This window comes from Macrotis lagotis, chromosome 1, assembly GCF_037893015.1.
Source record: "Macrotis lagotis isolate mMagLag1 chromosome 1, bilby.v1.9.chrom.fasta, whole genome shotgun sequence".
Lineage (NCBI taxonomy): Eukaryota > Metazoa > Chordata > Mammalia > Peramelemorphia > Peramelidae > Macrotis > Macrotis lagotis.
The window spans coordinates 276,458,501-276,472,397 of record NC_133658.1 but is presented as its reverse complement, the minus strand read 5'-3'; the positions used below and the strand labels follow the sequence as shown (position 1 = coordinate 276,472,397).

General features: G+C 33.7%; 1 protein-coding gene across 8 annotated transcripts in view; it reads left to right on the top strand.

Moving 5' to 3' along the window:
* The window catches only part of EHMT1 (euchromatic histone lysine methyltransferase 1), a 281,275-nt gene that overhangs the window by 170,257 nt on the left and 97,121 nt on the right, over positions 1-13,897 (top strand). For all 8 annotated transcript variants that reach the window (XM_074210548.1, XM_074210543.1, XM_074210547.1 and 5 more), the window contains 2 exons: positions 10,090-10,235; positions 13,019-13,162. In XM_074210548.1, the coding sequence (XP_074066649.1) occupies positions 10,090-10,235; positions 13,019-13,162 (290 nt within the window). The remainder of the gene's footprint in view (positions 1-10,089; positions 10,236-13,018; positions 13,163-13,897) is intronic.

Genomic DNA, 13,897 nt, shown 5'->3' with positions numbered 1-13,897 from the left:
TTGAATTTCCTGCGATTTATTGAGTTGGAATTTGATAAGAGGTTGTGAACTTTACAAAAAACAGTTTGACAGAAGTCCTCAACCCTAGCTTGGGTAAATAGATAGAAAGGGACAGATGGGAGAGATGTAGATAGAGAGGAGACATGATTTGACAACTTACTGGATTTGTGGATTAAATGTGACATTGAAATTGTGAATGTGGTTAACTAGAAGGATGGTATTATCCTTGACAATTTTGAGGCTTGCTTTCTACTCATTAGACAGTCCTTTTAAAAATGAAAATTATGTTACTCTAGAATAGCCTGCTTTTAATGATGCAGTGCTGGTTCCATGTAATCACAACTTCCTTTACTAGATGTTTTACTAACAATTCGTTTATAAATATGCTTTAGAATATTGCCTAGAGTCTGAGTCAAACCCAGTGCTACTGTTATAATTTTTAAACTGGGACAACATTTGCCCTTCTTCAGTTCTGTGGAGCTTTTTTTTTCCCCACATTATGCTAGAGATCCTTCTCAGTGGCTCAGCAATCATATCTGCCTATTCATTCAATACCTGGGGATATAGTTCATATAGGCCAATTGACTTGGAATTCATTAGGGTGGCTATTTTTTTGCAAATCTTAAAGTATATACACATCATGATGATGATGTTGATGATGATGTTATTTGTCATTGTTGCTATTATTTTCCTTAATAGATGAGCTATTATATTATTATTTTATCCTTTATACTTTACCAGATTCTCTCCATATAAGAGAAAATTAGGAAATAAAATTAGACTTGAGAACTGTGCCTCACCTTTGTTATAGGTTTTCATTTCTTCATTCTCTTCTTTTTTTTTAATAAAGATCTAAAACAACTAAATTTCCTCAGATTATTCTCAGCACTCCTCTAGGATTACAACTATTATGTTCACTTTTTCTTGCCAGCTCTTGCTTCCATCATCTGTAATCATTCTTTTAGAATTCATGCTGGTTAGCAAAATCTTTCGAACTCTTTATCCCTTTGCCTGTTTATTGCAGTTGTTTTACTTGAGTCATCAAAATTTCATTCTTGGGAACTTTTTATTCCTTTTGCTGACTTCATTCTGGAATTTTAAATCATAGGGTTTCTAGCCATGATTTCTTTGAATAATTTAAAGTCTTTTATCCAAAAGTCTAGCATGCATGATAGAGTGTTTCTGGCTTCCTTGAAATCCTATATCACAAGCTCTGTGATAGAGTAGTATAGTTTTTCCTTGCAATCAGTCTCTCTTTATTGGTAATAATAGTATCCTAACTAGACTCTCCTATTTACTGATTCCTCTATCTTTTGAAAGCAGATAAGTTAGGAACATATCTGCTCATCTTTTGCCAGCAAGAGTTCCAGCAGATGTCCACAATTTGAAGTCTGTCATCACTTCCTTTGTTCTAGGCTTAAAACTTGTTCCGCAAATTCCTCTTCTATTTCTTTTTTTCTGTTTAGGTGGTCTATAGTATTCTATTTCTGTATCATTAGATCTTTTGTTAAGATTCTGTCATGTTTTTACCTTTTGTGGTTTCTTCATCTTGGCATATCTGCTTAATATACAATATTACCTCATCCCACCAATTTATAAATGTTACCCTATTTCTTAGGAATAAGGTAGACATTTTTAGAACTATTTTCTAGCCATAGATCTCAGCTTACCAAGTCTCAGTGATAATGATGAGGTAAAATTTGCCTTCTTTTGTTAAGATCTCTAGTTTACCTTATTTGAACTTATTTCATTACTAGAAGGCTGAATCCTTGATCATGCTTACAGAGTGAGATTCTGGAGTTAGACATCTGAACTTCTCAGGCTTATCTGATTGCTGTAATAATTTTGGAAAAGTTATTCAAGTTTTTCATAGATTAAAGCTTTACCATTTTGGGGGGATAGAACTGGATCTGTTATTTCTTTGGTATAGAGAATTCTTGGTGAGGAAATTGCTAGAGACAGACATCTATTGTTACTTAGAGTCTTAACAGAATCTGGGGCTCAGAGATAAGGGGACTTTCCCAGGCTGCCACTTCTTAGTCAATGTTTGAGGTAGGACTTGAACTCATGTTTTCTTTGACCTACTATGCCACATACTCTCTAATAACTTATCATTCAGAATTAATAAATGATTACTTGATTTGGATCTTGTGAATTTTATGTTGTGGCTTACGTTTTTAAAGATTATTTGTGGAGAGTGGCGGAAAATGATAGGTCTTATAATCATTAATATCTCTTCATTGATATCAAGTTTTTGATGATTTCACATTTTTGTGTGGATCCATATATTTATCAACAAGTATTTAATGAGTCATAACTTTAAGGCTTAAAAGATACATAACTTGCATTTTTAATGTTTTTGAGCTCCTAAATCATAATTTTTCTAAAGAGCTCTTTAAGAGGACCTAAATCTGTCATCATATCTACTGGAAAAAAATTCTATTTATCTCCTCCCCTCCACTCATTTCCCATAAATCCAGTTGCATTTTGATAAAACAAAAACCACAGAACAATCATTACTGTTCTACCATTGCAGCTTACAAAATCACTAAATTTTAGATTTGGTAGGTACCTCAGTGACTATCTAGAACAACTCATATGTGAAAAGAATCATCATATTATTTCCTTTAAACTTGAAAATAAAATTTAGTCCAATCAAATGTAGATTTAAATATGAAACAGGCTTTTGACTGTCAGATTATTTTTTTGCCTAAAAATTAGAAACTTAAGTCAGACTACTGTGTTCTAGTCCTATTCTGCCTAGTATTCACAGTATAGTTTTAAACAAATAAGTTAGAATCTTTAGTGTTCAGTTTATCCATACATACAATGAAAAAAAATGCAGAATGTATAGGTGTCCCTACCAGCTCTAACATTCTAAGACTATTTGATATTGAAATGGAGTGGAAGCCAAGACTTTAGAGCAGGGGTTCACCTTTTTTTTTTTTTGAATGTCTCTGGACCCCTTTCCAGAATAATATATTTTAAAAATATAAAGAAGAGGGGTGGCTAGGTGGCGCAGTGAATAGAGCACTGGCCTTGGAGTCAGGAGTACCCGGGTTCAAATCCGACCTCAGACACTTAATAATTACCTAGCTTGGGGCCTTGGGCAATCCACTTAAGCCCATTGCCTTGAAAAAAAATATAAAAAAGAAAATATAAAGAAGAATACATAGAATTATATAAGAAATCAGTTTGAAATACAGTTATCTAGATATTTTTTTAAAAAATCTACTTTCAAGAACTCTAAAGATCCTTTGCCCTCTTTCATTTACAAGGCACACCCACAAGCATCCATGCCCCCCACATATAATATTATATATGTATGCATGCATGCATGCATATTTATATGTAGTTCTGACTTAGAAATAACTCATTTCCTATTTGAAAAATTATCAAAGCATTTGTAAAGTCAGTTTTTGAAGGAAGAAATCTAAACTATTAATAACCTTGTGCAAAAAATATTCTAAATAATTAGAAAAATACAAATTAAATCAGTCCTGCGGTTCACATCCATCAGATTGGCAAAATTAGCCAAAGAAAGTGGAATATACAAATTTCAGAATTTTAGAGTTTCAGTGGAACAGGCACTTCAGTGTACTGTTGATGGAGCTCTGAATTGCTGTAATTATTCTTTAAAGTAATTTAGAACTATGACTAAAATGTTATTATAGAATGCATATTCTTTGACTTAACAATTCCATTACCAGATCTGTATGGTGCCAAGAGATCAAAGAAAGCTGAAAAGAGTCTATATATGCAAAAATATAGTAACTCTTTTTGTAGTGTGAGAAAGAACTGGAAACTAAGGGAGTCCATATCTCTTAAGGAATGGCTGGCTAAGATGTGATCTATGAATGTAATGAAATATTATTTTAAATAGTGATGGAGGGGACAGTATTAGAGAAAGTTGGATGTCATATAAATTGCTACAGAGTGAGGTAAGCAGAATTGGGACTTTACAATGTAAACACAAACTGTTTAAAAGACTTCATTCTGATCAACACAGTTCAACAAGACTCATGCTGAAGAATGCTTATATACCTACTAACAAAAAGAGGTTATAGTTTTTTTTTTTTAGGTTTTTTTTTGCAAGGCAAATGGGGTTAAGTGGCTTGCCCAAGGTCACACAGCTAGGTAATGATTAAGTGTCTGAGACTGGATTTGAACCCGGGTACTCCTGACTCCAGGGCCAGTGCTTTATCCACTGCGCCACTCCCTGGAGTCAGGAGTACCCGGGTTCAAATCCAGTCTCAGACACTTAATCATTACCTAGCTGTGTGACCTTGGGCAAGCCACTTAACCCCATTTGCCTTGCATAAAAACCTAAAAAAAAATAAATTGATATATGCATATAGATGCAAACACAAATACATACAGATGTATCTTATCTAGTTTGGTTGTCTGTGCATATTTAAATAAAGAATCGTAGTTTTTTTGGTGGGTAGATGAGAAGATCGGAAGCAGGGAACATAATACTAGTTATAGAATTTTGTAAATTAAAAAATGGTTTAAAAACCCTTCTATAGAATAAATCCTTTATCATTAGAAAAAGAAAAGAAAATGGGCTAATTCTTTTTTTAATATTAATGCTTTGTTTTCCAGTTATGTGCAGTAGTAGTTTCTACCTCTGATTTTTTTTTTGTAAGGTTTTGAATTTCACAATTTTCCCTACCCTTCCTCCCCTCTCCCCTGCCCCCACACAGAAGGCAATCTAATAATCTTTACATTGCTTCCATGCTGTGCATTGATCAAAATTGAATGTATTGAGGGGAAAAAAAATATCCTTGAGGAAGAAATAAATTATTAGAGATAGTAAAATGATATAGTACATAAAGACAATTTTTTTTTTTTTACAAAACCTGAAGATAATAATCTTTGGTCTTTATTTAAACTCCACAGTTCTTTCTCTGAGAATAGGTGTTACTCTCTGTCACAGATACCCTAAAATTGTCTGCTTATTACACTGATGGAATGAGCAGATCCATTAAGGTTGATAATCACCCCCATATTGCTGTAATGGGGTATAATGTGTGAGGGGCTAATTCTTACAGAATCTCCTTAGAATAGTAATTACAAAGTTAAATATTTCTTTACTAAGGATGAATAATACTGGAGACTGGACTTAGGATGTAAGATCAAAGGAATGATCAAAGTTGATAGTTAGATATTTGAGACTTGTAATTAGGAGAATACTACCATCAATAGGAATGCAGATCTAGAGGGTCAGAATAAAAGACACTGAATTTAATGACATAGTGAGATATGTGTGTATCAGCCCAGGGGCAACTAAGAGCTGAATTTGTAGATTTGGTAGTCATAGGCATAGAGTTCAGTATTGATGTTAACAGGTTTGGATAAGCTTGCAAGAGGAGAAACAGTATTGAAAAAGCAGAACAAGATAACTGGCTGATTGGGAGAGTTATTTGTTGAATATTTCTTTGCATAATTGTTGAGGTGTGTGGCTTTTCTTCAGTTGTAGTTTCCAATATAACCTTCTGGAGTCATTGGTATCTTAGCGAACTCTTTGGCTTCACTTTGAATCAAAAGAATTCGCGAAGGATTACATATACAGATAATCAAGTAATGTAGAAAACATGACTTCTTATCTCAACTTTCTCCCTATTTGGTATTTTTCCATTATTCTTCAAGAATGCCTTGATTGGTGCTACTAACTAGCAGTGTAACTTTGTTTGCTTATTTATAGTAGGATGGAGGCATCTAGTAGAATAGAAGAGATTAGGGGAGTATCATTTTGCCAGGGTTCCCAGTCTTCCTCTGACTCTTGACTTCTGGCAAGTCATTTATTCTCCTTGGCCTCAGCTAGATGCTTCAGTGAATACACCACTGGTGAGAGGCAGGAAGAACTGAGGTCAAGTCTGACCTCAAACTAAGAGCATTGTGACCTTGAACAAGTCACTTTACTGCTGCCTCCCTGTTTCCTTATGTTTAAAATGGGAATAGTAATGGTTTCTGCCTTCTAGAATTATTGTGAGAATAAAATGAGATATTTGTAAAGTCCTTTATGATCCTTAAAAATATACACTGTGTTAATGCTAGCTATTAATAATAAAAATTATAATGGTAACAACAGCTAATAATTTTAAGTAGTATTACTATATTTCTTTTTGTCACTAAAATGAAGAGGGTTGGATTAAACCCTCAATTAGGATACTTCAGTCCTATCAGAAGTAGCTCTGAGGTCTCACTCAGCATCCTTTTATTCTTACCCTCTTGATCTCTACATTGCTATTGATGGTAGTATTCTCCCTAGTTTCAAGTCTCAGTTATTAATAATAATAATACTCTCTCATTCATTCAGCAAATATTTATCACATGCCTACTCTGTGGATTATTTAGCTAAAAGCACTAAAAGATATGGTCATTACACTTAAGTAGCTTATAGTCTAGTAGGAGGATAAGATAGAAGAATAATGTGAGATCTGAAAATGAAAAAGGGGGAATGGACTGTAGATTCAGGAAAAACTTCCAGGAGGAAGTAAAGCTTGAGTTAGCCTTTAAGTTGTTTTTTTGTTTGTTTGTTTGTTTTTGTTTTTGGCAAATCAGTGGGATTATGTGACTTGCCCAAGGTCACACAGCTCAGTAATTATGAAGCATCTGAGGTCGGCTTTGAACTCATGTCCTCCTGACTCCAGGGCTGGTGTTCTAACCATTGGGCAACCTAGCTTCCCCTTTGAATTAACTTTAAAAGAAAAGGAAGTGAAGAAGAGGAAGGTAGTTACAGACATTGAATACAGCATAATAAGCAACAGAACAGAAGCAGGAGAATACAGGACCTATGGTGGGGATAGACTGCTGATTAGGTTCAAGCAGAGGATTTGAGGACATTGGGAAAACAGGAAAGTGCCTGATTTGTACAGGTCCTTGAATATCAAGTAGTTTTGAATTTTACTCATTAGTCACTGATATTTTAATTTATTTTTTGTTGTGGGCTAGATGATAATAGAATTAGATTGATTCAGAAGAAGTTTGTTGGTCAGATTAAAAGAACAATCATCAGTGATTCCATGTTAACTTGAAAGAAGATCTCCAGTGTAATGTATCAGGGATCTTTTTATTAGTCTTGTGCTATTTTAAATCTTTTAATTAATAACCTGAATAAAGTTGTAGTTGCATTTACAGATGACTTTAACCTGGGAAATTTAACCAACAAACTAGATAATAGAATCAGAATCCTAGGTTATCTTATCTCTATTTTGTATATTCCTATATATTTACATGCTGTCTCATCCCTTAGAATAAATTGCTTCTTAAGAGTAGTAAATATTTTGCTTTTGTTTTTGTAGCCTCAGTACTTAACACAATGCCTGGCACACACATAGTAAGGATTTATTAAATTAAATTTTTACACTTGAGTTTAAGAAGTCAGTTTCATGAGTTTATGAGTTTCATAAGATGAGGGAAGAATTTAACAAAAATTGCTTTTTTGACTTATATTGGTAATTTGATGGACTATAAGCTTAAGATATGTTGTGTGTTATTAAGGCTATTTAACAAAAGATAGTGTTACTATGGAATATTTATTGAATGTTAATCATAATTTCCAGGAGTAAGTGGTGATACTTTACCATGGTCAGACCATATCTGTAATATATGTAGTGAGTTTCTAGAGAAAAATATTCATAGTGGAGAAGAACCTTGAATTCCTGATACAATATTAGGTACTTCGGAGATGCCTAAACTGGTGAAGATGGAAAAAAATCTATTTTATTTGACAGAAAGTAATCTATGAGACAAGTTCACTAATATGCTAGGAATGACGACTGTATAGTGTTCATAGAGTAAGGCCCCAGTGTCATTTGTCATAGATTGATAGACTTTACACCCTAGCCAGTCAAAGCCCTTGAAAAGCAGTAAAATAGTCTGTTGATTTTTTTTTCAGGTTAAAAGAATATAAGGGATTTTAGGGGGGGACAAATCATAAGCACCATGAGCAGTTGGCGGTATTGAGATGGACCTTGGTGTCTTCTATCATTCATAAACATGTTCACGTGGATCCACATGCACTGAAGCATGGCACCCTCTGCTGATGAAGATGTGCTTAACATTGTTTATCTAAAACATACTAGAGGTCCTCTATCCTTAGTGCTTTTTGAGTCGAGGAGAGGAATGAAAGATCTGTTTTACATTTAATTAATAGAGATATATGAGAATATTAATAGATCGGAATGTCTGAAATATTTAGTTACCTTGGTTCAAAGTTTTCTATATATTTTATACAAATAGGGAAGATGAAACCCTGATTATTCCTTTGATCATGGCACTTCTTGGGGAATCTGTATACAGATAATCTGCATGCATACAAATATGTTTTAAGTATGTGTATGCATGTATGTATTATATGTATATATGTTTGTGTCGAAAAAGAGAAGAGAGCAATATCTACAGGGTATATGCTACAGTATAACTGCTTTTCATTGTTGTTTGTGATTGAGTTTCTGGACCCTTTATTAATTTTTTTTTTTTTTTTTGTAAAGGCAATTGTGGTCTAATGACTTGCTCAGAGACAGATAGCTAGTAATAAGTGTCAAGTATTTGAGACTAGATTTGAATTCAGATACTCGTGATTCCAGGGCTGTTATTCTGTCCACTGCACCATCTAGCTGCCTTAATTTTTTTTACCTTACTAGTGCTTTCCTTTATGTCTTGACCTCCTTCTGTTTCCTCAAATTATCTTTTCTTTAAGAATTGGGACCAAGGGGCGGCTAGGTGGTGTAGTGGATAAAGCACTGGCCTTGGAGTCAGGAGTACCTGGGTTCAAATCCGGTCTCAGACACTTAATAATTACCTAGCTGTGTGGCCTTGGGCAAGCCACTTAACCCCATTTGCCTTGCAAAAAAACCTAAAAAAAAAAAAGAATTGGGACCAAAAATGATAACTTAGAATTATTATAATTGATATTGATTCATATAATAATTGATAAAATTATTATAGTTCTATTCAGTACTATATTGTATTTCAGATTTTTAATGGGAAAATATTAAGTCTAACTAGTTTAGAATTCCTAAATGAACATATTTTTGTAATTGTTATAGTAAGGAAGGTCTTCCTTTGGGGTTTTCCTGTTATCCTTTCAGTATGAAGTATTTTTGTACCAAAAGAACTAAACAAACAATGTGTGTGTGTGTGTGTGTGTGTGTGTGTGTATGTAATGTATTGTTTACCTCTTTTTATAAGGATTTTTTTCAGTTCTTTTGAATAAGGAGAATTTTTAATACTTTGAGAATAGATTGATGGATGTATCATATCACATCAGTCCTACCCAGAGAATCTTGTGAGAAACCAGATCATCGCAGATAGCAAGGCAAATCACAAAATCTTTTTTCTCATCTATCTGTCTTTTTCATTGTAAGAGTGTGTGATGGAACTATTATCCACTTTTCGTGTGTGTGTGTGTGTGTGTGTGTGTGTGTGTGTGTGTACATGCAACACACAATGTTGGTAATTAAAGAATAGCCTGATTCATGTAAAAAGGTGACTGAATGATTATAACATTCTTGTGACCTCTTTGCCTCAGCTTTTTCTTTTTTCTTTTTGGCAAGGTAATGGGATTAAGTGACTGGCCCCAAGGTCACATAGCTAAGTAAGTATTAAGTGTCTTAGGCCAAATTTGAACTTAGGTTCTCCTGACTCCTGAGCTGGTGCCATATCCTCTGCGTCATCTAGCTGCCCCATGCCTCAGTTTTTTTTTTTTAATATTAAATTCACTTAATGGTTTAGGCTTGTTTTTTCTTTTTTTTTCTTTTTTTTTCAAGTTTTTTTGCAAGGCAAATAGGACCAAGTGGCCTGCCCAAGGCTACATGGCTAGGCAATCACCAGGTGTCCAAGACCGGATTTGAACCCGGGCACTCCTGACTCCAGGGCCAGTGCTCTGTCTACTACGCCACCTAGCTGCCCCGAGGCTTGTTTTTTCAATATAATTTTGAGAATGTATAATGAAATTACATATCAGTAAAAGCTAGTAGTAATTAATTACATGATGTTAAACTTTTAGACCATTATCTTTATTGACCTAAAATGAACCTGAAACATATTATAATTCCTCAATGAATTCTTTCTTCTTTTTAGGTCTATCCAATGGTCCTGAAGCAGTGGAAATTGATGGCCTCCAGGAAGTGCCTCTCTGTAGCTGTCGAATGGAAACTCCAAAAAGTCGTGAGATTACCACTTTAGCTAACAATCAGTGTATGGCCACTGAAAGTGTAGATAATGAGGTAAATGACATCAGTTTTTCTGTACATATAGAAATTGAAATTGTTGACATCACCATTAGAAAGTACAACTTTTCTAGTTTTTTTTTAAGGAAAGCAAGCTTTTGAAGGATCAAATCTATAACAGTTTTTTTTAGAAATTGGAAATTTGGAAATTATTGTATACTTAAGAAAGTTTATTCAGTAGTGAACTATTCTTGCAGATTCACTCAAAGTTAGTTTTAGACTTCTTGTTATGTTTTTGTAGTGCCTTTCAAGTCTTCTCACATCTTATTCCACATCATATGCTCTTGAATGAAGAAACATTGGTCTTCTTTCTCTCCCTTGAAAAATTATTCCATTTCCTGACTCTGTGCATTTTCTTTTGTTGTCCCTCATATCTAGATTGCTCTCCCTCCCCATCTCTGCCTCCTGGCTTCATTGACTTCATTTTTATCCCAACTAAATTCTCATTTTTTTATAGGAATCCTTTCCTAGCTCCTCTTGTTTCTAATACTTCCTTTTTTGTATAGATTTGTTTGCTTTTTTTCTTCTCCATTAGATAGTGAGCTCTTTGAGAGTAGAATTTATCTAGTACTTAGCATAATGCTTGTACATAGTAAGTGTATAATAAATGTTTATTGACTAACTTGAAAAAATGGATTTAAAAAAATTGATATTTGTTGAATCAAAGTGCATGCAGTATGAGTATTTCTGTAAAGTTCTCTCCTATCCTGCTATTCACCCTAGAGTTAAAGGCTGGAGTTTTGGTTTATTGTCTCCTTTCCATGAAATTAGAAGCCCCCAAATTTTCACTTTCCTAATTTAAAACTGTCTACATTATGCACAGGTATTTTTTCTCCAACAACATATGTATTTTCTCATAAATCAGGGCAACTTCATAGAATTAATACTGAATTAAGACAGTTGTTCACTCTCACTGAATGTTTAGATTACTCCATAGACCACTGGATGAATGCATGGTACTTTATTCTTTGGGCATTTAAACTCTGGAGTATTAGGTTTGTAACTTGGTAGTTACTTTCTTCCCTTTGATCAGGCCTTTTATGTCCTTTTTTCTCAACTTCCCAAGCAGACTGTACCCTAGATTTTTTGCATTTCCCATTGCCATTATTTGCTTTCTCTGAAGGTCTTTCTGCCTCTGCTCTGTCACTAAGCTTCCTCCCCAATATTGCTTAACTATCTCTTTTTTTGTTTCAGCTTAATCTCCAAGTCAGTTTTTTGTGAAATGGAAAAGGTGGAAGTGGGGGAGAGAATTAAGAAAAAAAAAGATGCCAAGAGAGAAGTGATGATTTCTTTGACTCTTGAAATCCTCTGCTGTTATTTTTTCAGCAGTTGTACGGAACTTGACTTAAATGTAGATAGAAGAGAAATTGGTCATAGTGCCCAGTCTTCCAGACTCCTTTTCCTTTTATATGAATCTTTGAATTTTTGTTTCAAATTGTTAATGGTTGCTATCACAAGAATTTTCTTGTCAATTGTAAAAGAAAAGTAGACATTGGAAGATAATGCATCTAAGAGAACAGTACAGATGGTCACGATTTTCCACTTTCATATACCTAGGTCTTCCTGGATACTCTAGGTCTTCCTGGATACTCTTCAGTTTCCTGACTTTCTTGCTAATTAATTTATATTTCTCTGGGACATGTTCAGCTTCTTTGGGATTTAGATACCATAGTGAAGCTATGATTTCTTATAGGAGTTCTTCTGTCTTAGATAGTCTGTATAATTGAGCCTTGTAATTAGTTGGAATTGTTGAGAATTGACTATGGTTTTGGTTTTAGAATTGAAAAAAATTGGAAAAAAAAGTGATAGAAATTTGACTTTTGAAACTGATCAAGAAATAAAATAACCCTGTTGAATTTTTATAAGAAGGATTCAGTTATCATATTTTAAAATGAATTTTTAGAAGTAGCCTGGTTTTCAAAATAGGTTGGTCTGCTTTTACCTACTTTAAAATGGTAATGTCTGTGGAAAATGTAGTGAAATTTTTTCCATTTAAACACTTTTTTTCTGTGAACTTAGTGAAATTAATAGTAATAATTATGATACTGTGCATTTTCACAGGGTTTCAGTCACATTCTCAAATAGATTTCAAATCTCATAGATTTGTACATTCTCTACAAAAATGCAGATTTCATCAGGGGAGCATTCTTGCTGTCTATTTCTTATCCTAGCTATATGAGAAGCCTATTCACTCTTTCATGTGATTTCTCAGTGAATTTAAATTTTATTTCATAATTTATGAATATCCATTGACATATATTATCATATTTGATCATCAGAGAAATTCTGTAAAGCAAGTATTACATTCCCATTTTATAGATGAAGAAATTAAGTCTCCCTAGTGTAATATACCTTGGTTAAAACTATTCGACCAGTAAATGCCAGAACAATCTTCTATCATTCCGACTCATGATTTCATACTTGTGATAACTTTGGGTACAGTCTTGATATGTGGAAAGTAAGAATTCAAATTCAATTTTGTGACTTGAATAATCTCAAGCTGGCACAGAGTTTCAGTTAAATAATTTGCTTGAGCAGTATATTATCACCGGTATTAATATTCTTATCACATATGAAATGCTTTAATTCATTTACCTTTTGGTAACAAGTAATAAACTTTCTGTGAAGATTCTTCTTGTCTCTGATATAAGGCTTTTTACATTTCACCTGTTCATAAACTCTTGTAGGAGCTTAAATTGTTGAATTAAAAAACTTTTTTTTTCTGGGCAATTGACTCCATTTTGCAATTTAATTTTTTTTTTTTATTGCTCTGATTGCAGTTGGGCAGATGCACAAACAGCGTGGTTAAATATGAATTGATGCGTCCATCAAATAACGTCCAGCTCCTGGTGCTATGTGAGGACCATAGAGGGAAAATGGTGAAACATCAATGCTGCCCTGGTTGTGGCTACTTCTGCACAGCTGTAAGTCTCAAGTTGATCCTAGATGTGACCTTTATTCTGGATATGACCCACTATTTCCATTTTGTAATATTAGTTGCATATATTTCTGATAAACAATATTTTTACTCATCACTCTATTTTTATTCATACCATATATCTCCCATCTTGCATTTAGATAACAAAAATTGTTTTTCTCTGGATCTGTTCTGGTAATGTATCAACTATGAAAAATAATTCAAAAAACAAGATTTTGAGATTTGGACCATCATTTTATTTTTAAAAGCACTGAGAAATATAACTTATCCCTCTTTTGCTGTAGTGGCTCTTTTATCACCAAACCCCTAAAATTGTTGTTATCTCATTCTCTAAATGAGATTTTTTGGTTAATTAGAAATGAAGACCTATCAGTCAGGGAAGCACAGTGCTCTTAAATGGATTCCTTTGAGGCTTCTTTTCACACTTATGTCATCTTCTCAGTGACCATCACATATGCATTTTAACTTTTCTAGTCTTCACTAAATATTTTTTCCTATATTTTACCTGATTTCTTTCATTGCTGTGTAGAATAAAAAGTACCTTTTCTCTGACACCTCCTGAAATGCTTTTATCTCATTTGTTCCACTTGTCTTAGAACTTTTTCCCATCATCCTAGATTTCTATTATTTCTTTCTCTCAATCCTAAATTTCTTCCTCTCCCAATTCTAAAAAAGAAACTAACTTTACCTTAACCATTAGGCTATGTAGTAGCTTCCCTCT